The 26,650-nt window shown below is 41.0% G+C and overlaps 1 protein-coding gene across 3 annotated transcripts in view; it reads right to left on the bottom strand.

The window, feature by feature from the left end:
• The window catches only part of znf385b (zinc finger protein 385B), a 173,366-nt gene that overhangs the window by 36,554 nt on the left and 110,162 nt on the right, over positions 1–26,650 (bottom strand). For all 3 annotated transcript variants that reach the window (XM_014165173.2, XM_014165175.2, XM_014165176.2), the window contains one exon: positions 17,990–18,135. In XM_014165173.2, coding sequence (XP_014020648.1) covers positions 17,990–18,135 — 146 coding nt within the window. The remainder of the gene's footprint in view (positions 1–17,989; positions 18,136–26,650) is intronic.

Below are 26,650 nucleotides of genomic sequence, written 5' to 3'. Positions count from 1 at the left end.
CACTGCATGTTCTTAGCCCAGGGCTATCCTTAACACTGGGCTAAAACTAACCCTCCTTTCACTCAGGCCTTCACTAACCCGGGGCAGTGTGCAGTGTGAATGTGACTATTCTAATAATACATGAGAGAACACACCTCATTTCTCTGTAGCTCAGAGAACACCAGGTAGGAAAATATTTGATAACATATCACATGGGCTTTGGTAAGGCTGTACTAAAAAATACATTTGAAAGTTTTGACCACCAAGACATTCCTAGAGTAGTCTTTAATGGTATTCATTCATAGTTCATCATAACTGCTGCAGTCAGACAAACATCCTACAGTACATAGAAAATAACAACAAGCTTCCGACACCTCGACGTGAGCCTGATCCCCACTACCAAATCACATGGAGATTGAACAAAGGCAACATTACATATTTGATGCTCTCTCTCCTACCTATTGCCAGCTAACATACGGTAGAATAATAACATATTAGATCACATGACATATTTGATGCCATCTCACATAGAATCATGGGATCAAGACTCCACGAGAGTACAAATACAAAAATACAGTATATCGAGAGGCAAGTTGTTCTTGGCCAGAGAATCAATTAACATTATTCTACCATTTTACGTATGTCGTTAGTTATTCTACCATTTTATGTATGCCGTGAGTTATTCTACCATTCTATATATGCCATTAGCTATTCTACCATTCTATATATGCCTTTAGTTATCCTACCATTCTATGTATGCAATTAGTTATCCTACCATTCTATGTATGCCATTAGTTAGTTATCCTACCATTCTATGTATGCCATTAGTTATTGTACCATTCTATCTATGCCATTAGTTATTGTACCATTCTATGTATGCAATTAGTTATCGTACCATTCTATGTATGCCATTAGTTATTGTACCATTCTATGTATGCAATTAGTTATCCTACCATTCGATATATGCCATTAGTTATCGTACCATTCTATGTATGCCTTTAGTTATCCTACCATTCTATCTATGCCATTAGTTATCCTACCATTCTATCTATGCCATTAGTTATCCTACCATTCTATATATGCAATTAGTTATCCTACCATTCTATATATGCCATTAATTAGTTATCCTACCATTCTATGTATGCCATTAGTTATTGTACCATTCTATGTATGCCATTAGTTAACCTACCATTCTATATATGCCATTAGTTATCATACCATTCTATATATGCTGTTAGTTAGTTATTCTATCATTCTATCTATGCCATTAGTTATCTTACCATTCTATATATGCCGTTAATTAGTTATCCTACCATTCTATATATGCCATTAGTTATTCTACCATTCTATATATGCCGTTAATTAGTTATCCTACCATTCTATATATGCCATTAGTTATTCTACCATTCTATGTATGCCATTAGTTATTCTACCATTCTATGTATGCCATTAGTTATTGTACCATTCTATCTATCCCATTAGTTATTCTACCATTCTATATATGCCGTTAGTTAGTTATCCTACCATTCTATATATGCCATTGGTTATCCTAACATTCTATGTATGCCATTAGTTATCCTGCCATTCTATCTATGCCGTTTGGTAGTTATTCTACCATTCTATCTATGCCATTAGTTATCCTACCATTCTATCTATGCCATTAGTTATTGTACCATTCTATCTATGCCATTAGTTATCCTACCATTCTATATATGCTGTTAGTTAGTTATTCTATCATTCTATCTATGACATTAGTTATCCTACCATTCTATATATGCCATTAGTTATTCTACCATTCTATCTATGCCATTAGTTATTGTACCATTCTATCTATGCCATTAGTTATTCTACCATTCTATCTATGCCATTAGTTATTCTACCATTCTATCTATGCCATTAGTTATTCTACCATTCTATCTATGCCATTAGTTATCCTACCATTCTATATATGCCGTTAGTTAGTTATACTACCATTCTATCTATGCCATTAGTTATCCTACCATTCGATATGCCATTAGTTATTGTACCATTCTATGTATGCCATTAGTTATCCTACCATTCTATATATGCTGTTAGTTAGTTATTTTATCATTCTATCTATGACATTAGTTATCCTACCATTCTATATATGCCGTTAGTTAGTTATCCTACCATTCTATCTATGACATTAGTTATCCTACCATTCTATATATGCCGTTAGTTAGTTATCCTACCATTCTATCTATCCCATTAGTTATTCTACCATCCAATGTAAGCCATTAGTTATTGTAACATTCTATCTATGCCATTAGTTATCCTACCATTCTATGTATGCCATTAGTTATCCTGCCATTCTATCTATGTCATTTGGTAGGTATCCTACCATTCTATCTATGCCATTAGTTATTGTACCATTCTATATATGCTGTTAGTTAGTTATTCTATCATTCTATCTATGACATTAGTTATTCTACCATTCTATATATGCCGTTAGTTAGTTATTCTATCATTCTATCTATGCCATTAGTTATTCTACCATTCTATATATGCCGTTAGTTAGTTATTCTACCATTCGATGTATGCCATTAGTTATCATACCATCTATGTAATTAGTTATCGTACCATTCGATCTATGCCGTTAGTTAGTTGTCCTACCATTCTATCTATGCCATTAGTTAGTTATCCTACCATTCTATATATACAATTAGTTATCCTGCCATTCTACCTATGCCATTAGTTAGTTGTCCTACCATTATATGTATACCATTAGTTACAGTAAGGGAAAAAAGTATTTGATCCCCTGCTGATTTTGTAAGTTTGCCCACTGACAAAGAAATGATCAGTCAATAATTTTAATGGTAGGTTTATTTGAACAGTGAGAGACAGAATAACAACAAAAAAATCCAGAAAAACGCATGTCAAAAATGTTATAAATTGATTTGTATTTTAATGAGGGAAATAAGTATTTGACCCCCTCTCAATCAGAAAGATTTCTGGCTCCCAGGTGTCTTTTATACAGGTAACGAGCTGAGATTAGGAGCACACTATTAAAGGGAGTGCTCCTAATCTCAGTTTGTTACCTGTATAAAAGACACCTGTCCACAGAAGCAATCAATCAATCAGATTCCAAACTCTCCACCATGGCCAAAACCAAAGAGCTCTCCAAGGATGTCAGAGACAAGATTGTAGACCTAGACAAGGCTGGAATGGGCTACAAGACCATCGCCAAGCAGCTTGGTGAGAAGGTGACAACAGTTGGTGTGATTATTCGCAAATGGAAGAAACACAAAAGAACTGTCAATCTCCCTCGGCCCGGGGCTCCATGCAAGATCTCACCTCGTGGAGTTGCAATGATCATGAGAATGGTGAGGAATCAGCCCAGAACTACATGGGAGGATCTTGTCAATGATCTCAAGGCAGCTGGGACCATAGTCACCAAGAAAACAATTGGTAACACACTACGCCGTGAAGGACTGAAATCCTGCAGCGCCCGCAAGGTCCCCCTGCTCAAGAAAGCACATATACATGCCCGTCTGAAGTTTGCCAATGAACATCTGAATGATTCAGAGGACAACTGGGCGAAAGTGTTGTGATCAGATGAGACCAAAATGGAGCTCTTTGGCATCAACTCAACTCGCCGTGTTTGGAGGAGGAGGAATGCTGCCTATGACCCCAAGAACTTCATCCCCACCGTCAAACATGGAGGTGGAAACATTATGCTTTGGGGGTGTTTTTCTGCTAAGGGGACAGGACAACTTCACCGCATCAAAGGGACGATGGACGGGGCCATGTACTGTCAAATCTTGGGTGAGAACCTCCATCCCTCAGCCAGGGCATTGAAAATGGGTCGTGGATGGGTATTCCAGCATGACAATGACCCAAAACACACGGCCAAGGCAACAAAGGAGTGGCTCAAGGAGAAGCACATTAAGGTCCTGGAGTGGCCTAGCCAGTCTCCAGACCTTAATCCCATAGAAAATCTGTGGAGGGAGCTGAACGTTAGAGTTGCCAAACGTCAGCCTCAAAACCCTAATGACTTGGAGCATATCTGCAAAGAGGAGTGGGACAAAATCCCTCCTGAGATGTGTGCAAACCTGGTGGCCAACTGACCTTTGTGATTGCCAACAAGGGTTTTGCCACCAAGTACTAAGTCATGTTTTGCAGACGGGTCAATACTTATTTCCCTCATTAAAATGCAAATAATTTGATAACATTTTTGACATGCGTTTTTCTGGATTTTTGTTGTTGTTATTCTGTCTCTCACTGTTCAAATAAACTTACCATTAAAATTATAGACTAATCATTTCTTTGTCAGTGGGTGTCACGACACCGACGGATGGTGGCGCCCCTCCTCGACCGGGCGGCGCTCGGCGGTCGTCGTCGCCGGCCTACTAGCTGCCATCGATCCTTTTTGTTTCACTTTCTGTTGGTTAGGTCTAGGTAGGCACGCACCTGTTTTGGGTTAGTTATTAGTAGGGGGGGTTATTTAGTTTAGCGAGGTATGTCTGTGTTTATGCGTGATTATGTTCCTTGTCAGGTTTTGTGGTATCTTGAGGAACGTGTGTTTTTTCCCTCTGCCTGTGGTTGGTTTTGTGTTTTATCACCACAGAGGTATTTATGGGCTGCGTCCCATTTTTTGAGGCCTACAAGGGTTTTGGAGCGCGATACTGTTTGACGCCCTGCCCTACCGTGTTTGGACTATCTTTATTTTTGTACATACGGATTAAAGTGTGTTCAAGAATTTACTGTCTCCTGCGCTTGACTCTACCTCTCCTGCTTCCTTGAGCCAGCCTTGACAGTGGGCAAATGTACAAAATCAGCAGGGGATCAAATACTTTTTTCCCTCACTGTATCCTACCGTTCTACCTATGTCATTAGTTATTCCATATTAGCTTTTCTTTGAAGCGCTCACAGGAACTGTCTTGTCTGGAGAGAGAGAGAAAAGGAGGGGGAGAAAGAGAGCGCAAATAGAGAGAGCGTGTTGTGTTGCATGTGCTTCCGTGAGGATGTACAAAAGGTCTGAGCTATATGCCCCCTCTCTGTTCTCTGTCCCTCCATCCAACCCCCATCTCTCTCATTCTCACACACACACACACACACACACACACACACACACACACACACACACACACACACACACACACACACACACACACACACACACACACACACACACACACACACACACACACACACACACTAGTGGTGTCACAATGTTGTTTACCCACACGACCAGAGCCAGCAACCACCAAGCCATCCAATCCATTAAAATTTACAAGGCTGCTTCCACTCCAAAATGGCACTCTTTTGACAGTGCTACACAGTGCTCTACTTTTGAACAGGGCCCTTAGAGCTAGGGAATCAAATCAAACCAAGCTTTATTTATACAGCACATTTCAGGAATGGAATGCAACGCAATGTGCTTTACAGGAAAAAACAAATAAAAATACTATGAAAATAAAAACGGAAATATTTACTACACAACAAACATAAGATAAAAACCAAAAGAATGACACAAACTGAACGATATCATAAGGTGAATGCACCAATTTGTAAGTCGCTCTGGATAAGAGCGTCTGCTAAATGACGTAAATGTAAATGTAAATGAACGACTAAAAAGCACCCTAAGGAATAGGGTGCCATTTGGGATGCAAGCTTTACAGGTTATTTCAGCCAGGCCAGGTGGATAACAGCCAGTTAGAGGTCACCACCTCTCCTTCCTTTAACTAATAAGAAGGCTTTTAATATCAGGATAAGTGCCAAGGCTTGATGCTGCCCACCCACACCATCCACACACATACAGTATACAACTTGATTCAATTACTGTAAGCAGCAGCAGCAGCACCTGAGAATCATTTAAGCCTCCAGATCAGAAGACCTTAAAGAGGGCACTTATGCAGTCATTACTCTGACAACGTCATGGTCATGGTAGTGTTATAAGGAGACACAAAGACAAAGGGAATAAAACATCTAAAGTAGGCGGTAATAACATTGAACATGTGATGTGTTATTGACAATATTGTGTATGGTGCTATATTGTTTTTGTGTATGCTAATTGTGTATGTGGTCCTTTGTGTATGGTGCTTATTGTATTCCTTCCAACTGTGCATTTTCAACCCTACACAAAACAACACAATGCACCGTACCACACCCCACCAACCCAACCCAACAAAACAGCTCGAGAAAAATGACTTTAACTGTCATTCAGTGACTGTTAATTAAATATCAGTGATAAGCAGACAGAGAAAACGACAGGGCTAAAGGCAGGCAGGGCCAGATTGTCACTGTCCAATTCATTTCAATTACACGTTCCTGTCATCTCCTGTTCACCTCCTCAATGCAAATCATTCTGGTAAACAAATAAACTTCACAACCTCAATAGTCTGTCACCACTTCAACATGTTACTGCCGAGGCAAATATTTACATTAACCTTTATTTATACAGGTTAGTCTTATGGAGATCAAATCTATGTCAAAATGGAATGAATAAAACAGGTAAAATATAGAGTACTCTACTGTAGAGTAGATAGAGTATGTAATCATAAATAATCCCTTTGGCATGTCGCTACACCACTCAGTGTGTCAGAGTTTTGCATGCCTGACTGACTAACTGCCATGAGTTAATGAAGACAGAGGATGATGTACAGGAGGAATCGAGGCAAGTCTCTCTCTCTCCCTCTTTCTCTTTCTGCCCCCATCTCTCTCTCTCTCTCTCTCTCTCTCTCTCTCTCTCTCTATGTAATACTGCCAATTACCTAACAGTACCAGTGATGACAGTAATAACATGTTGTCAGACATAGTGTCAGAACCCACGAGCCCACTTGTCCTGTTATAGGATGCATTTGACAATATGATGAATGGGAAACAAAATGTCATTCTAATTCAATCATTGCGGTCTGGCACCTCTCTCACCAAGTGCACATCAGAGGAGGCTGGTGGTAGGAGCTAGAGGACATGCTCATTGTAATGGCTGGAATGGAATTCCTGGAAACTGAGTCAAACGTGGTTTCTATATGTTTGATGTGTTTGATGCCGTTCCATTTATTCCATTCCAGCCATTACAATAAGCCTGTCCTCCTATAGCTCATCCCACCAGCCCACACTGGTGCACATGAACAATCAACATTTACAGTGCCTTGCAAAAGTATTCACCCCCTTGGCAATTTTCCTATTTTGTAGCATTACAACCTGTAATTTAAATGGAATTTTATTTGGATTTCATGTAATGGACATACACAAAATAGTCCAAATAGATTAAATGAAAAAAATAACTTGGTTCAAAAAATTCAATTTTTTAAAAAGAAAAGTGGTGCGTGCATATGTATTCACCCCCTTTGCTATGAAGCACCTAAATAAGATCTGGTGCAACCAATAACCTTCAGAAGTCACATAATTAGTTAAATAAAGTCCACCTGTGTGCAATCTAAGTGTCACATGATCTCTCACATGATCTCAGGATATATACACCTGTTCTGAAAGGCCCCAGAGTCTGCAACACCACTAAGCAAGGGGCACCACCAGGTAAGCGGCACTATGAAGACCAAGGAGGTCTCCAAACAGGTCAGGGACAAAGTTGTGGAGAAGTACAGATCAGGGTTGGGTTGTAAAAAAATATCCGAAACTTTGAACATCCCACGGAGCACCATTAAATCCATTATTAAAAAATGGAAAGAATATGGCACCACAACAAACATGCCAAGAGAGGGCTGCCCACCAAACCTCACGGAAAGGAGGGAATTAATCAGAGAGGCAACAAAGAGACCAAAGATAACCCTGAAGGAGCTGCAAAGCTCCACAGCGGAGATTGGAGTATCTGTCCATAGGGCCACTTTAAGCCGTACACTCCACAGAGCTGAGCTTTACGGAAGAGTGGCCAGAAAAAAATAATCGAACATGTTTGGTGTTCACCAAAATGCATGTGGGAGACTCCCCAAACATATTGAAGAAAGTACTCTGGTCAGATGAGACTAAAATTGAGCTTTTTGGCCATCAAGGAAAACACTATGTCTGGTGCAAACCCAACACCTCTCATCACCCTGAGAACACCATCCCCACAGTGAAGCATGGTGGTGGCAGCATCATACTGTGGACATGTTTTTTTATCGGCAGGGACTGGGAAACTGGTCAGAATTTAAGGAATGATGGATGGCGCTAAATACATGGAAATTCTTGAGGGAACCTTTTTCAGTCTTCCAGAGATTTGAGACTGGGACAGAGGTTCACCTTCTAGCAGGACAATGACCCTAAGCATACTGCTAAAGCAACACTCCAGTGGTTTAAGGGGAAACATTTAAATGTCTTGGTATGGCCTAGTCAAAGCCCAGATGTCTGTGGTATGACTTAAAGATTGCTGTACAGCAGCGGAACCCATCCAACTTGAAGGAGCTGAAGCAGTATTGCCTTTTTGTCTTATTTCATGTTTGTTTCACAATAAAAAATATTTTGCATCTTCAAAGTGGTAAGCATGTTGTATAAATCAAATGATACACACCCCCCAAAAATCCATTTTAATACCAGGTTGTAAGGCAGCAAAACAGTAGAAATGCCAAGGTGGTGAATACTTTCGCAAGCCGCTGTACAAGGTAAGAACATATGTTGCTCAGACAAAGGTTATCACCATAGAATTCTAATTATATGGTTATCACAGACTGAAAGCTTAGCTCATAAAAACACTGACATTGCATCGGACTGAAGTTTGCAGAGACTCCTTTTTCACTATAACATTACTGCACGTGACATAAATATTATGTTGCAGTCATTCTTCCAGTAGGCTACATTTTGTGTTTCAAGGATTTTATATTGAGAGCAGCTGTAGAGGAAAACAACGACAGATCAATTCACCATCTGTTGGTTTTGTATTCCTGAACATATCGTGAGTTTCTGACACCTGAAGAGTATTGTGTTGTCTTCACAGGTTTATTGATTCAGAGTACACAGTAGTAGTGACTACAGAACAGAACAGTGATGCTGCAACAATGCAGATATCAGACCTCATACTGTATGTTCCGACACCATACTCTATCCTCCTCAACAAAAGATTCACAGCATGAAAAATACATCTACACTAAACAAAATTATAAATGCAACCTGCAACAATTTCAAAGATGTTACTGAGTTACAGTTCATATAAGGAAATCAGTCAATTGAATTAGGTACTAATCTATGGATTTCACATGACTGGGAATACAGAAATGCATCTGTTGGTCACAGATACCTTTAAAAAAAAATTAGGGGCGTGGATCAGAATACCAGTCAGTATCTGGTGTGAACAGTATTTGCCTCATGCAGCATCTCCTTCGAGTGGATCAGGCTGTTGATTGTGGCCTGTGGAATGTTGTCCCCCCCTCTTCAATGGTTGTGTGAAGTTCCTGGATATTGGCAGAAACTGAAACACGCTGTCGTACGCGTCGATCCAGAGCATCCCAAACAGGCTCAATGGGTGACATGTCTGGTGAGTATGAAGGCCATGGCAGAACTGGGACATTTTTAGCTTCCAGGAATGTGTATTATCATGGTGAAAGTTGAGGTGATGGCAGCGAATGAATGGTATGACAATGGGCCTCAGGATCTCATCCTGGTATCTTTGTGCATTCAAATTGCCATCAATAAAATGAATTGTGTTTGTTGTCCGTAGCTTATCCCTGTCCATACTGGTGGGACGCTGCTATAGACCACCAAGTGCTAACAGTCAGTATCTGGATAACATGTGTGAAATGCTTGATAATGTATGTGATATCAATAGAGAGGTATACTTTCTGGGTGATTTAAATATTGACTGGTTTTCATCAGGCTGCCCACTCAGGAGAAAGCTTCAAACTGTAACTAGTGCCTGAAACCTGGTTCAGGATATGAATCAAACTACAAGGGCAGTTACAAACAGTACATGAATGAAATCATGAACATGTATTGATCATATCTTTACTAATGCTGCAGAATTTTAAAAAATTCTCTATCAACAATGACAAGCCACTGGGGTCTGGCAATGTGGATGGAAAATTACTGAGGATAATAGCGGACGGTGTTGCCACACCTATTTGCCATATCTTTAATTTAAGCCTAATAGAAAGTGTGTGCCCTCAGGCCTGGAGGGATGCAAAATTCCCTATGATAGTAAAGCCACCTTAACTGACTCAAATAGCCGACCAATCAGCCTGTTACCAATCATGAGTAAACTTTTGGGAAAAATGGTGTTTGACTAGATACAATGCTATTTTACAGTAAACAAACTGACAACAGACTTTCAGCACGCTTATAGGGAAGAACATTCAACAAGCACAGCACTTATACAAAATGACTGATGATTGGCTGAGAGAAATTGGTGATAAAAAGATTGTGGGGGCTGTTTTGTTAGACTTCAGTGCGGCTTTTGACATTATCGATCATAGTCTGTTGCTGCAAAAACGTATGTGTTATGGCTTTACACCCCTGCTATATTGTGGATAAAGTCTAACAGAACACAGAGGGTGTTCTTCAATGGAAGCCCCTCCAACAAAATCCAGGTAGAATCAGGAATTCCCCAGGGCAGCTGTCTAGGCCCCTTACTTTTTTCAATCTTTACTAATGACATGCCACTGGCTTTGAGTAAAGCCAGTGTGTCTATGTATGCAGATGACTCAACACTATACACGTCAGCTACCACAGCAACTGAAATGACAGCAAAACTTAACAAAGAGCTGCAGTTAGTTTCAGAATTGGTGGCAAGGAATAAGTTAGTCCTAAATATTTCCAAAACTAAAAGCATTGTATTTGAGACAAATCATTCACTAAACCCTAAACCTCAACTAAGGTTCTCTCTTGTAATGAATAATGTGTATATTGAGCAAGTTGAGAAGACTAAAATGCTTGGAGTAACCCTGGATTGTAAACTGTCACAGTCAACACATATTGATACAACAGTAGCTAGGATGGGGAGAAGTCTGTCTATAATAAAGTGTTGCTCTGAGTTCTTAATAGCACTATCAACAAGGCAGGTCCTACAGGCCCTAGTTTTGTCGCACCTGGACTACTGCTCAGTCGTGGCTCAGAACAGGTTAGTACGGCTGACCCTTGGATGTACACAGAGAGCTAACATTAATAATATGCATGTACATCTCTCCTGGCTCAAAGTGGAGGAGAGATTGACTTCATCACTACTTGTATTTGTGAGAGGTTTTGACATGTTGAATGCACCGAGCTGTCTGTTTGAACTACTGGCACACAGCTCAGACACCCATGCATACCACACAAGACATGACACCAGAGGTCTCCACACAGTCCCCAAGTCCAGAACAGACTATGGGAGGCACACAGTACTACATAGAGCCATGACTACATGGAACTCTATTCCACATCAAGTCTATTCCACATCAAGTAACTCATGCCAGCAGTAAAAATAGATTTAAAAAACAGATAGAAATACACCTTATGGAACAACGGGAACTGTGAAGCAACACAAACATAGACACATGCATACAAACACACAATAACATACGCACTATACACACATGTACACATGGATTTTGTGTTATAGATATGTGGTAGTAGAATAGAGGCCTGAGGGCACACACTTAATATGATGTGAAATCTGTTATGAATGTATTGTATTGTTTTTAAAATGTATAATTGCCTTAACTTTGCTGGACCCCAGGAAGAGTACACGCCCATTGGGGATCCGTAATAAATACAAATACCATAACCCCAATGCCACCATGGGGCACTCTGTTCACAACGTTGACATCAGAAAACTTCTCACCCACACGATGCCATACTGCCCAGTACAGTTGAAACCGATATACATCCGTAAAGAGCACTCTTCTCCAGCGTGCCATGGTCATCGAGGGTGACGTCGGTTATGAATCCGACCTGCATTCCGATCAAGACCCTGGTGAGGACAACGAGCACACAGATAAGCTTCCCTGAGATGATTGCTGACAGTTCTTCAGGTGTGCAAACCAATAGCTTCATCAGCTGTCCGGGTGGCTGGTCTCAGACGATCCCGCAGGTGAAGAAGCCGAATTTGGAGGTCCTGGGCTGGCGTGGTTACATGTGGTCTGCGGTTGTGAGGCTGGTTGGATGTACTGCCAAATTCTTTAAAAACGACGTTGGAGGCGTCTTATAGTAGAGAAATTAGCATTTAATTATCTTGCAACAGCTCTGTTGGACATTCCTGCAGTCAGCATGCCAAATGTACGTTCCCTCAAAACTTGAGACATCTGTGGCGTTGTGTGACAAAACTGCACATTTGAGAGTGGCCTTTTATTGTCCCCAAGACAAGGTGCACCTTGTAATGATCATGCTGTTTAATCAGCTCCTTGATATGCCACACCTGTCAGGTGGATGGATTATCTTGGCAAAGGAGAAATGCTCACTAACAGGGAAGTAAACAAATTTGTGCACAACATTTTAGAGAAATAAGCTTTTTATGCGTATGGAAGATTTCTGGGATCTTTTATTTCACCTCATGAAACATGTGACCAACACTTTACATTTTGCGTTGTACTCTACACCTGATCCTAGATCTGTTTTTGCTGTCTTGTCAACTCTTAATGGTCATTGTCATATTTCAATACGGCCTCCAGTCTCATTTCACCTCGTTTACAGTATCACGTGATTTACTTTAACTTTCACATGTGGGCAGACGTAAGGTCGAAGGGCAGGCATTACGTTGTAAAAATGAGCGTGTACATGTGCTGGCTTATACTAGTTCTGTCAACAACACACATACATCACCGTTTGAAAAATGGTAGGCAACTCTGCATCCAGGTAACCTAACCTACAGGGGTTGGGTTACGGCCGATGACATAATGTCTTCCAGTTGTGGAAGCTCGGTCTGGGTGAGGTTGAGAATGCACAGAAAGTAAAAAAGAAAAATACACATTTTGCTCAAAACATATTGTTTTGCAATTTAGTGTGTGTACTTTAGTGTATTTATACTTGGGATATTGCTTTTCAACTCCTTGAAGGAGTTGGCAAGATAGCACAAACAGATCAAGGATCAGGCTACTGCATGCAGCACTTGATACAGTTCCTGTATTTAAGCATTCATGTTACAGAGCTAGTATTTTCTTTATTTATTTAACCAGGTAAGCAAGTTGAGAACAAGTTCTCATTTACAACTGCGACCTGGCCAAGATAAAGCAAAGCAGTGCGACACAAACAACAACACAGAGTTACACATGGAATAAACAAGCGTACAGTCAATAACACAATAGAAAAAAAGTATGTCTATATACAGTGTGTGCAAATGGGGTGAGGAGGTAGGCAGTAAATAGGCCATAGGAGTGAAGTAATTACAATTTAGCAGATTAACACTACAGTGCTAAATGAGCAGATGATGATGTGCAAGTAGAGATACTGGTGTGCAAAAGAGCAGAAAAGTAAATAAAAACAATATGGGGATGAGGTAGGTAGATTGGGTGGGCTATTTACAGATGGACTATGTACAGCTACAGCGATGGGTTAACTGCTCAGATAGCTGATGTTTAAAGTTAGTAAGGGAAATATAAGTCTCCAGCTTCAGCGATTTTAGCAATTCGTTCCAGTCACTGGCAGCAGAGAACTGGAAGGAAAGGCAGCCAAAGTAGGTGTTGGCTTTGGGGATGACCAGTGAGATATACCTGCTGGAGCGCATGCTACGGGTGGGTGATGTTATCGTGACCAGTGAGCTGAGATAAGGCGGAGCTTTACCTAGCATAGACTTATAGATGACCTGGAGCCAGTGGGTCTGACGACGAATATAAAGCGAGGGCCAGCCGACTAGAGCATACAGGTCGCAGTGGTGGGTGGTATAAGGGGCTTTGGTAACAAAACGGATGGCACTGTGATAGACTGCATCCAGTTTGCTGAGTAGAGGTTTGGAAGCTATTCTGTAGATGACATCGCCGAAGTCGAGGATCGGTTGGATAGTCAGTTTTACTAGGGTAAGTTTGGCGGCGTGAGTGAAGGAGGCTTTGTTGCGAAATAGAAAGGTGATTCTAGATTTGATTTTGGAATGGAGATGCTTAATATGAGTCTGGAAGGAGAGTTTACAGTCTAACCAGACACCTAGGTATTTGTAGTTGTCCACATATTCTAAGTCAGAACCATCCAGGGTAGTGATGCTAGTCGGGCAGGCGCGTGCAGGTAGCGAACGGTTGAAGAGCATGCATTTGGTTTTACTAGTGTTTAAGAGCAGTTGGAGGCCACGGTAGGAGTGTTGTATGGCATTGAAGCTTGTTTGGAGGTTAGTTAACACAATGTCCAAAGAAGGGCCAGATGTATACAGAATGGTGTTGTCTGCATGGAGGTGGATCAGGGAATCACCCGCAGCAAGAGCGACATCATTGATATATACAGAGAAAAAAGTCGGCCCAAGAATTTAACCCTGTGGTACCCCCATAGAGACTGCCAGAGGTCCGGACAACAGGCCCTACGATTTGACACACTGAACTCTGTCTGCGAAGTAGTTGGTGAACCAGGCGAGGCAGTCATTTGAGAAACAAAGGCTATTGAGTCTGCCGATAAGAATACGGTGATTGACAGAGTCGAAAGCCTTGGCCAGGTTGATGAAGACGGCTGCACAGTACTGTTTTTTATCGATGGCTGTTATGATATCATTTAGTACCTTGAGTGTGGCTGAGGTGCACCCGTGACCAGCTCGGAAACCGGATTGCACAGCGGAGAAGGTACGGTGGGATTCGAAATGGTCAGTGATCTGTTTATTAACTTGGCGTTCGAAGACTTTAGAGAGGCAGGGCAGGATGGATATAGGTCTATAACAGTTGGGGGGTGGGGGGGGGGGTGGAGCTGTTGGCCAGTTAGAGCTACAGGATGCAAATTTCTGTTTGAAAAAGCTAGCCTTTGCATTCCTAACTGTCTGCGTGTATTGGCTCCTGACTTCTCTGAACAGTTGCATATCGCGGGGACTATTCGATGCTATTGCAGTCCGCCACAGGATGTTTTTGTGCTGGTCAAGGGCAGTCAGGTCTGGAGTGAACCAAGGGCTATATCTGTTCTTAGTTCTACATTTTTTGAAAGGAGCATGTTTATTTAAGATGGTGAGGAAATTACTTTTAAAGAACGCCCAGGCATCCTCGACTGACGGGATGAGGTCAATATCCTTCCAGGATACCCGGGCCAGGTCGATTAGAAAGGCCTGCTTGCAGAAGTGTTTTAGGGAGCGTTTGACAGTGATGAGGTGGTTGTTTGGAACCTGTTAATCCCCATTTTGCTAATAACAGCCTGCTTCCCAAATGGCACCTTATTCTTATATAGTGCATTACTTTTAACCAGGGCCTCACTGTATAGGGAACAGGATGCATCCATCATCCTTCTGTTTTGTATTTTTGTACCTTTATTTAACTAGTTAAGAACAAATTCTTATTTTAAATGATTTGATCGCGCAACCTTTCGGTTACTAGTCCAACACTCTAACACTAGGCTACCTGCCGCCCCACATGCTAATGTTTGTCATTAGCTTTACTTCACTGCTTTACTTTAGGAAGATAGCTATTTACAGTACAGTGCTGTGTTGGCGGTAGCCTACTCTGTGTGAAAATAAGTTATTTGACTTGGCAAGCACGAGCTCTAAGGGTAGATGACAGGTTTTCAACATTTCCCACAGTGTAATGAATAATGCACAATACACAGCGACAGAACAGAAACAGAATTTAGAATACGTTTGGTTTACTCTATTGAGGTTCTACAGTTTGTTTATTTGTGTGCAAACAATGGAAATACACTAGAAAAAAACAGCAGTGACAACAAAACAACAATTTGCTCCAAAGCTTGACTGTGACATTAGAATCCTATCTAGTCTCACTGAGGAGCTTTTCTGTATTCTCCCTTTCAGAAACATGACTACTACAATCAAGATTCCCTCTTGAAAGTACTAGCCTTTTGATTCTGTGATGTAGTAGCCTGGTTCCAGATCGGTATGTGCTGTCTTGCCACTCCTATTGTCAATGTCACACCAAACATAATGACATAGGGATTGCCAAGACAGCACATACAGATCTGGGACTAGGCTACTACATCACAGAATGAAAGGGCTTTTCCTGTCCAGGCATTTCACACTCTAAGTCTGCATCCCAAATGGTACCCTATTCCTTATATAGTGCATTGGGCTCTGGTCAAAAGTAGTGCACTATATATAGGAAATAGGGAATAGGTTGCCATTTGGGGAAGACCTGCCTGCTCTAAGACCTCTCCATCACAGTTGACAATTCCACTGTGTCCCCCTCCCAGAGGGCAAAGAACTTTGGCATGACCCTAGACAACAAAGCAGTGACTTGCTCTTGCATAGAGTACAACCCTACCTCATACAGGAAGCGGCGTAGCTCCTAATCCAGGCACTTGTCATCTCCCGTCTGGACTACTGCAACTCGCTGTTGTCTGGGCTCCCCGCATGTGCCATCAAACCATTGCAATTTATCCAGAACGCTGCAACCCTCCTGGTGTTCAACCTTCCCAAGTTCTCCCACGTCACCCTGCACCTCCACACACTCCACTGGCTTCCAGTCGAAGCTTGCATCCACTACAATACCATGGTGCTTGCCTACGGAGCAGCAAGAGGAACTGCCCTTCCCTACCTTTAGGCTATGCTCAAACCCTACATACCAACACCTCTGGTCTCTCTGACTTAATTTATTGAGGAAATGTACTTACTATGACTGTGATATGTGGCTGTCCCACCTAGCTATTTTAAGATGAATGCACTAACTGAATGCACTAAGTCACTCTAGAGCGTCTGCTAAATGACTAAAATGTAAATGTAAAAAATGTAATTCTGCAATGACTTTATTCTTCAAAATATCTTCAAAAATAAATGTCCCCAGATGAACTTTTGGACAATATTTAATGTTGGTGTCATCATTACAGTCACAGTGTATATAATCTACATCACTCTCACCAACATGAACTCATCAACTTAGTGCACTACCACTTAATAGTCAACGACAGCAGTAGAGCCACTATGTCTGGTTTAGATGTGTCTTTGTCTCAGCCAATGGAATCACACTTGACTCAGCTGAGCTAAACTGGAGCAGACCTGGGTTCAAATACTCTTTGAAATCTTTCAAATACTATTGAGCATTTTCCCTAGCCTTGACTAGAGTGCCAGGTTGACTGGGTTTGGATGTTTCAGGTGTTTCTATTGGATCTATGGAAACAGGCAACCTCAGTCAAGCACAGAGTATTTGAAATGATTTAGAGTAGTGTTTGAACCCAGGTCTGAGCTGGAGACTAGCGCTGTGAGGCAGAGTGTTCCTGACAGGTTGCCGTGACTACAGGCAAGGCTCTCACTAACTGTTCCAAAGAGTGTTGTCACATCGGACCATGGCAGGCCTGGGAATCACAGTCACACAGACATGAGCAGGTGAGTCCTCCTGTTGCTGCCTACCTATCAGTCCCTTTCAACAGGACACTGTTCTGTCTGACTCTGCAGGTTGGAGGAGACATAGAAATAAAATGTAAATAGAACGGTCCACCCATCCCAAAACGTTGGATGGAAATGTCTGTTTTAGTCATTCTATGGTTGGAGCATACAGCCCGGCCAACACAGAGTTAAACAAGCATAGAAACTCTTTGACTAACTCTCTCAGTCGATTTTTCAGGTCACGACATTTTTACACCTGCCACATCAACTATCAGCATGAGATGTGTTTTTGGCAAGATAAAAGCAAGAATAGATTTTGTTTCCACCTCTCAGTTTTGGAGGGTTGGAATCGATGCCTTGATGGTGGGACTGCAGTGTTCTCTCTCTCTTTCTCTGTGCATTTGCCATTAAGATTCTTTGTGAAGGGAAAAGGAAGAATCTCCTAAGCCATTTAGAATTCATGAATCAGGAAAAGAAAGACAGTAGGATTCTGGCAATGAAACAATACTGAAATCTAAGATCAATAATAGTGACAATATACTACAAATACATAAGATGAAAGGACTAGTGTCCAGTCCAGTGTCTGTACCTGTTCATCAATCTGCCTCACACTACAGAAAAATTAGATAGGTTACTGCCCTATGGGGTGTTCTGGCTTGGGAAAGCATTACTAACGAGATGAAAGCAGCAATTTCTTACCGTGTTAAAATTAGGGAAGAGTCCCACACTAGAGGAGGTGTCCACTTGGTGGAAGGGCATAAAGGGTTTCATATCCAAAGTGGACTGCATCATCAGAGACTGATTCCGCACCAGCGCAGGCAGTGTGTTGCTATGGCATGAACTTCCTTTGGAGACGGAGAGATAGTTAGATATAGAGAGAGAGAGAGGGGGGGAGAGAGGGATGAGAGAGACAGGAGAGAGAGAAAGAGAAAGAAAGAGTCGGGAAAAGAGAAAAACAGAAAAAGAGAAATATTAACACATTTTCAGATGAGGGCAGTATGATGTAGGGGCGGCAGGTTAGTGCGTGGTTAGAGCGTTCGGCCAGTAACCGAAAGGTTGCTGGATAGAATCCCTGAGCTGACAGGCAGTTAACCCACTGTTTCCCGGTAGGCCGTCATTATAAATAAGAATTTGTTCTTAACTGACTTGCCTAGTTAAATAAAGGTTAAATAAAAAAATTACAAATTATATTCATAGCACTTGGACCATACATAACACACACGAGGAGCTAACAGGCAGAGAAAATAAACTGTACACTGTAGCTGTTGTGAGCGCTGTGGCAGAGAATAGTGGAAAGTAACTCATCATGTCTTAAATTAAGCAGAAAAACGTCTCTACGCGCTCATAGGCTGAGGTAAGATGTGGAGTGTGTGTGTGCGTGCTGGGGTGTGAGTCAGCCTGGAAGGTAGGCTGGCTGGAGGAATGATGCAGTACATTATGTTGGGGCAGAGGGAATGGAGCTAGGAGAATACTTCTATGGCTGGGACTGGGGCTTGAGCCCAGAAACAGATCATACCTGATGCAAGGCAGTTCATTGGTATTGTAGTCATATCTGTGTATATCTACTTTGTACATTTCAAAGGAAAATAAGGTTATTGCCAGTTCACTTCAGGCTTTCATACTCTGTATATACAATATAAAAGCTTCATGCCCATAGAAGCCTATGGAGCCAGACCAAAATAAAGAATGATATTAACCAGCTATGCACTACTGTAGATAATCAACACAGATTTCAAAGCTCTTTTCTCTTCATCTTCCCTCCATATTATGCATGTTTTATGCGTGTGTGTGCATGGTGTGTGTGTGTGTGTGTGTGTGTGTGTGTGTGTGTGTGTGTGTGTGTGTGTGTGTGTCTGCATACAAGAGTTCATCTCAGTAGAGATTTAATAGCATGTGAGATGATGAGTGAGTCCATCTCAGAAATCCACAAGTGCAGGCTTCTGAGTGCTGACACACGTACACACACACTAACTTCAAATAGGTGTTCATATTCTTGTCAGAGATTCAAAATGAACAACATTTTACAAAAAAAAGAAACATCAAGCTATTGCTTCAAATTTCCCTTCATACTAAATCATACTGTGTTTAATGCCAAGAGAACGTAAAATATCGACCAGCGCTGACACAGCAGGGATACTCTTCCAGCTAATTTCATAGAAATATATCATCCATCAAGAGACATTTTGATTTAATAAAGCTATGCAGGAGATCACTGGGATGAAACTAACGTTTAACATGGAGATGAAGATCTACTGAGGGTTTTGTCTTTATATAATATATAGAGATGTAATGTAATACTGCAAACTATACTGTCAAATATAACCTGTCTCATGATCGTGTTGTCATGGGAGACACATGGTTAGAACCTCTAAATCTTACATGTTTAGATTTTTCCAGAGCTGATAGGAATTCAATTGTTTGGAATTGAGTTGTTCATAATTTGATTTGTGTGTCTGGTCATTTCCATGTAAAAGGACCCATGAGCACCAACATGTGAAGTAAATAGGAGCATGTCAAATTGGGGGTCAAATGAAAGATAAGAGTCTATGTTTTGTTATGTATTACGGCATATAGATAACTTTTTCAACCAATTTCCATCCCAAAAATTTGGAATGAGAAAAAGGCCTTGATTCCTGGTCAAACAGATGGAAAAGGGGTCTTAGAAAACATCTAGCAGAAAAAGTCTTAAAAGGAAATTAGAAATACATCAAAACACAATCACGTTGAAGTAATGAACCCTGCAGACTATTATCAACATAATATTATATTTAGTTTTGGATAAATGTTTCTGTCTTCTGTAAGTTAAAGAAATATTGCCTTATGCCTTGAAATTCCATTACCAAAAACCCACATATCTAAAATATATTTTCATATTTCTCTCCCTCATGAGGAGGGATGATAATGAAAGTTCATAGAAGTAACAAGTAAATGTAGACCTATGACCTATTCATTAGTTATAGTGTTTTTACTAATTTCAATTTTGAATTATTACAATTCAAAATTCCGATACCAAATCGTTAATTTCTGCAATTGAATTGGCACCAATGAGAAATCATAGTAGTTACAAACCATAATGTACTGTATTGTACTCAATCAACCAATAGAATGTATTTATAAAGCCCTTTTTACATCAGCAGATGTCACAAAGTGTTTATACAGAAACCCAGCCTAAAACCCAAAAGAGCAAGCAATGCTGTACTGTACTGTACTGAACATAACTCTACTGTACTCTACTGTAATGTACACTACTGTACTAAACTCTACTGTACTGTACTGAACATAACTCTACTGTACTCTACTGTAATGTACACTACTGTACTAAACTCTACTGTACTGTACTGAACATAACTCTACTGTACTCTACTGTACTAAACTCTACTGTACTGTACTGTACACTACTGTACTAAACTCTACTGTACTGTACTGAACATAACTCTACTGTACTCTACTGTACTGTACACTACTGTACTAAACTCTACTGTACTGTACTGAACATAACTCTACTGTACTCTACTGTAATGTACACTACTGTACTAAACTCTACTGTACTGTACTGAACATAACTCTACTGTACTCTACTGTACTAAACTCTACTGTACTGTACTGTACACTACTGTACTAAACTCTACTGTACTGTACTGAACATAACTCTACTGTACTCTACTGTACTGTACACTACTGTACTAAACTCTACTGTACTGTACTGAACATAACTCTACTGTACTCTACTGTACTGTACACTACTGTACTAAACTCTACTGTACTGTACTGAACATAACTCTACTGTACTCTACTGTACTGTACACTACTGTACTAAACTCTACTCTATTTGTGAAACATAGACGTCTATGATTTGTTCAGATTTGTTCCAGTCGAATCTTAATACTGAGCAGATATTTAACAGCTTTTGGAAAACGTGGACACAACGTGGGCACAAAAAGATTTTACAAAAATTCTGTTACCAAATTTTGCATCGGCACAGTTCTCCCTGTAAATATGTTTTTGTAAAATGTTCAGTGTACATTTTTAAAAGTAGTCCTTGTGCATAGCGTTGTATGTTTTATTAAAACTCTGAAATCAATACTTTTTGTTTGGCATACATTTTAAGTGAAAAATCTGAGCCTCAGCGCAATTCCATTATTGTGGAATTGCCCGTCTGCTGTCAATTTATTATAACATTGACAACTGTCCCCCAACATTACGAAAGGCAAAATCCTATAATATCATGAAAGTTATGATATCAACCCGAAGACCAAGAAACCAATAAACAACAGCATCTGTCACGGGCTGGCTCGAGGAACAACAGGAGAGGTAGAGTCAGGCGCAGGACACAGAAAGTTCGTGACCACACTTCTTTATTTGAAGCACTGTATGTGGTCGACAAAGTATAGGGGCGCAGCCCTTAAAGATTCTGCGGTGGTGTACACAAATAAAATAAACCACTGGCAGAAGGAAAACTCAGTACACGTTCTTTTCGCACAAAAACCCGGACAAGCAACACAATCACGTACAACCACATACATCCTACGCTAACCTAAATAACCCCCCCTTACTAATGACTAACCCAAAACAGGTGCGTGCCTACCTAGACCTAACCAAACGAAAGTGAAACAAAAAGGGATCGATGGTAGCTAGTAGGCCGGCGACGACGACCGCCGAGCTCCGCCCGGCCGAGGAGGGGCGCCACCATCCGTCACTGTCGTGACAGCATCACACAATCAGTAACTTGTGCATACTGCAGCTCATGTGATGTCAAAGTGTTGTAAATCATGTGAAACTTTTTGTCCAACTTCCTGCCATGCACTTCTCATTGTCAAAATGAAACGTCTTCAGTACGGCCTTCTACACTACGGCACACACCATAAATCACTAATGTCCACACATTCTGTAGTTTAATTCACTTGAATCTAACACCACAACACATGAAAATAACTGGGTAGAATACTATGTCTGACGTCATGAAACAATAAAGGATAAAAATCCCTTTTCCCAGGAAGAAATGACCTAAACAGGTTTGACTTTCATTGGATAGTTTTATTACTCATTACTCAATGTATGACACCCGAGACGCTCACCACATTATTAGTGCATCAGTCAGAACTTGTACAACATAACAATAATATATTCAATTTAGCAGACGCTTTTATCCAACATGACTACATTCATGCGTGCATTCTACGTATGGGTGGTCCTGGGAATCGATTCCACTATACTGACGTTGCAAGCGACATGCTCTACCAACTGAGCTGCCTATCTAAATGACTTGTTACAATGAGAATGTGTATTGTTGGAAACGAAAAGCTTATTTTTTTACCTTGCTACGTACTCAAACATGGTCATTCTGCTAACCCATAATAAAGACCTTGATGAGAAACACATGCGAGACCCAACTAGACATTTGAAACTGGCCTCCCAGTTCACAGCAGTGATTTATTCGGAGCTAACGTTTACAAAGCCTTACCAGGAACAACAGCAGACCACTAGAACAGGAACACTGGGCACTCTCTTTTCCAATTACACTTTTTGATGCATTTCTTATCAGAACAAACACAACTGTGTTGTCACAAACCTTTTATAGGTCTGAACACAATGTGATAGAGCTAAAATAAAAGTCTTCAAGCATAAACTTACAGGCTAGATTGTGCTCTGAAGCGTGACTCTACTGCTCAGATTCATTTATAACAGTGAGTTATTGCCACAACCATTTTGCACACAATCATGGTATTAGCTTTGGGAACAACAGCATAGTAACTCTTCGGAAGAGCCATCGCAGCCTCTACCAGGACCAGTCCACCAGTCGGCCCAGTCTTCCAGACCCTTGGAGGGGACAGGTTAGAGGTTACAGGTTAGAGGTTAGGACCTTAAGGAGGTCATTACTGTTTGCCTGGAGGTTAGAAGCAGGAGGCTGGAGGCCAGCCTTCAGCCAAAGGCCTCCGCCAGGGCCTGTTTGCCCGGCCCTTGTTCACAGTCTCACACTAGAACACTCATCACTGCTGCTGGGTCTGTCTAGTCTGTGATCAGCAACATGACAAAGTGGTCTTCAAGGCCCGTGGAGGGGTGACAGGTCAGAGGTTAGGCTCCTTCAGGAAGTAATTACTATCCCGCTTGGTTGCTGGAAACTTGATTCTGGAGGCCAGTCTACTGCCTGCCTGCCCCTCATTCACACACTACAACACTCACCAGCTGCCTCTGTCCAGGCCAGGGCTAGTCATTACAACTAGATGAAAGAACTGATGTGTGTGTAATGGTGTACCTGCAATGGTGTCCACATGTTTTTTGATTTCTGTGTTGGTGAGAGAGTGAAGCTGTGTGTGTAGTAATGTGTTGTGAGCATGTCCTGTCTGTGTTGGCCTTTTGATACAAATAATGAGCTTACTTCAGATGAACCCATGTCGAATACTTGATTCCTGTTCTGAAGTATTGTATCTCAATAATATGTACTGTAAATACAGTATGTTTAGATGTTTGTCCAATCTTCCTGGTTCTGTAGTTCTATTCATTAGAATATGTCATTTGAGAGAGATATACTTGAGTTGAGGTAAATATTGACTTTTGCTTTAGCGCTCAAGTCCTTTCAAAACGGCTCATCAATATTCAGAGAACAGAATGATTACAGCCAAGTCCTGTTACCTGGGAAACGGTACCATAAATGGTTATTAGGTACCAGAGAGCTCATAAGTGGAGAATTCTAAACATGTGTTACTGTGAAACATCAGGTGTATTTCTGGGGGAAAACCAGCTGGATTATCTCTCCAGAATAATAATGATCAGAGACGGCCACAAATAGCCAACAACCAAAAGACTAACAGAGCAACTCGGTTGTTTTGTACACTGATGTTCATGTTCAATTGTAATTAGTATTCTTTGTTTAATTGATTGAAAGAAACGGGATTGTATTTATATTGTATCTAGTGTTTTTAGGTCTGTGTTTTATATATAAGCCCTCTTGAGTTTCCAACCTCACCTTCAAAGCTTTTTACAATTTTTTCTTTCACTAGTCTTCAACTAAATCAATAAAAATATCAAACTAAACACCAGTTAGAGCCAGTGGTCTATACACTCCCCTCTGTATTTATTTGGACACTGAACCTACAATGATACATTTGGCTCTATACTCCAGGATTTTGGATTTGAGATTAAATGTTTCATATGAGGTGACAGAACAGAATGTCACCTTTAATTTGAGGGTATTTTCATACATATATTCTTTACAATTTAGAAATGAATGAACTTGATGTATCTAGTCCCCCCATTTGAAGATGTTTTAAGTATTTGGACAAATTCACTTATTGTATTACATTGTAAAAGGTTTAGTACTAGGCCCCTTATTTCTAGCATGCAATGACTATATCAAGCTTGTAACTCTACAAACTTGTTGGATATATTTGCGGTTTGTTTTGGTTGTGTTTCAGATTACGCTGTGCCCAATAAAAATGAATGGAGTCCCTTTTATTGTAAATAGAAATAGAATATGTTTCTGAACATTAATGTGGATGCTACCATGATAACAGATAAACATGAATGAATTGTGTATAATGTTGAGTGAGAAAGTTACAGATGCACAAAATCATGCCTCCAAACCATTACTAATAACAGGGGAGGTTAGCATTTTTAGGGGGTATAATATTTATGATGAACTTCACAAGGTGGGAAAAGGCACGCGGTGATTGATGCTCCTTTCCAATAATTATCGAGGGTCTTATTCTGGAGACATGATGATCGATGCTTGGCTGCCTTTTAATAAATTCAATAAATCCCTCTCTTTTGTCCATAATAATCTCATCATGTAGGCTATCCTACCCGCAGTGTATCTGCGAGCTGTTGGCTAGAGCGCACGTGCCAAGACCAGAGTGGGCACATTCTCAATGTACAGCCTTTTAAATGTCAATTTGATGGAAACACATCTCTGGTGGGAAAATGTACATACTGTTTTTACGCGGATTTCAGAATATTCACATGGAAATCTGTCGCCAGTTGGATGGAAACCTAGCTAGTAACTGCAGAGATCCTCAATGTCTCATTTCATCTCTCTAAGTCTGTTGATGCTTTCTCAAACAGCCAGACTGAGTCGATTCTTCAGTTTCAGAGAGAGAGAGAGAGAGAGAGAGAGCGAGAGAGAGAGAGAGAGAGAGCGAGAGAGCGAGAGAGAGAGAGAGAGGGAGAGAGAGAGAGAGACATGGAGTCAGTTAGAAAGTCAGAAAGAGATAGTTAGATATTTTAATAATCCTGACCCCAGCATTTCTCATGTCTGTTTCATCATCTAATCTCAGTCCTGGGAGGGAGGAAGGAGGCTCAGAGTCTTGCTGGTACAGTAAATGAAATGAAACACCACTATCCTGCCTTGCCTTGAATAACCCCCCCTGTGTTATGTATACATCTTCTATTGAGGTCCTTGGAGTATCTAGCTGTGTGGTAACACTCACAGCTAGATCTCATCTTCCTCCACTGCTCTGCTTTCTACTACTAGCTCAGTAAAGCTGCCAAGTAGTAAAAAAATACAAAACTAAAAGTTGTTGACAGCTTTGAGAGCTTGATATTAAAAGGAGAGGTAAATAACGTGACATGAAGGTTGAGAGATAAGAGTTGTTACATTTTCTGTTCTGATGGTTTGACCCTCCTGTGGTGTATTATGGGAGTGTTCTGCACACCCACTGAGTAATAAAGAAGTGGAGACTGCGTCCAAGATGTCCGACCGTTGTTTTAGATAATCTACTCACGTTCGCATACACCAATTCATGGACCATTTATATCCGGGTTGCATCCGGTTTACACAGCCCAATTTCACATGCGCACTAGCACTCAGTGCGCCCAGGGAGCAGCGTGAGCAGCGACGATTTCATCATGTCATCCAAAAACATAGCAGACATTGGATGAATATAATATTTTAATATCTTCGTTGGTGAGTGACGAAAAAAAATCTGTGGATATTTTGTGCATAAAGGTGCTGACTAAAGTGTCTTATTAAGAATTTTCTAATCTGACTTCTCCATGCGGCCATCAATGGAAATTGTGTTTCTGGGCCGGGCATCAGTGAAACTGCAGTACCGAAGCAAGATTGTAGGAGCAGTCGAAACCGTGCCTCTAGACCGGAACCCTGGCTCCTTGGGCACACCTCACCACCTAACTATCATTCACTCCTCCTCTCTCTCCATCATTCCCTCCCCCTCTCTCTCTCCATCATTCCCTCTCCCTCTCTCTCTACATCATTCCCTCCCCCTCTCTCTCTCCATCATTCCCTCCCCTCTCTCTCTCCATCATTCCCTCCCCCTCTCTCTCTCCATCATTCCCTCCCCCTCTCTCTCTCCATCATTCCCTCCCCCTCTCTCTCTCCATCATTCCCTCCCCCTCTCTCTCCATCAT

Source organism: Salmo salar, chromosome ssa21, assembly GCF_905237065.1.
Source record: "Salmo salar chromosome ssa21, Ssal_v3.1, whole genome shotgun sequence".
Lineage (NCBI taxonomy): Eukaryota > Metazoa > Chordata > Actinopteri > Salmoniformes > Salmonidae > Salmo > Salmo salar.
The sequence above is the reverse complement of the archived record's forward strand: the minus strand, read 5'-3'. Positions and strand labels throughout refer to the sequence as shown.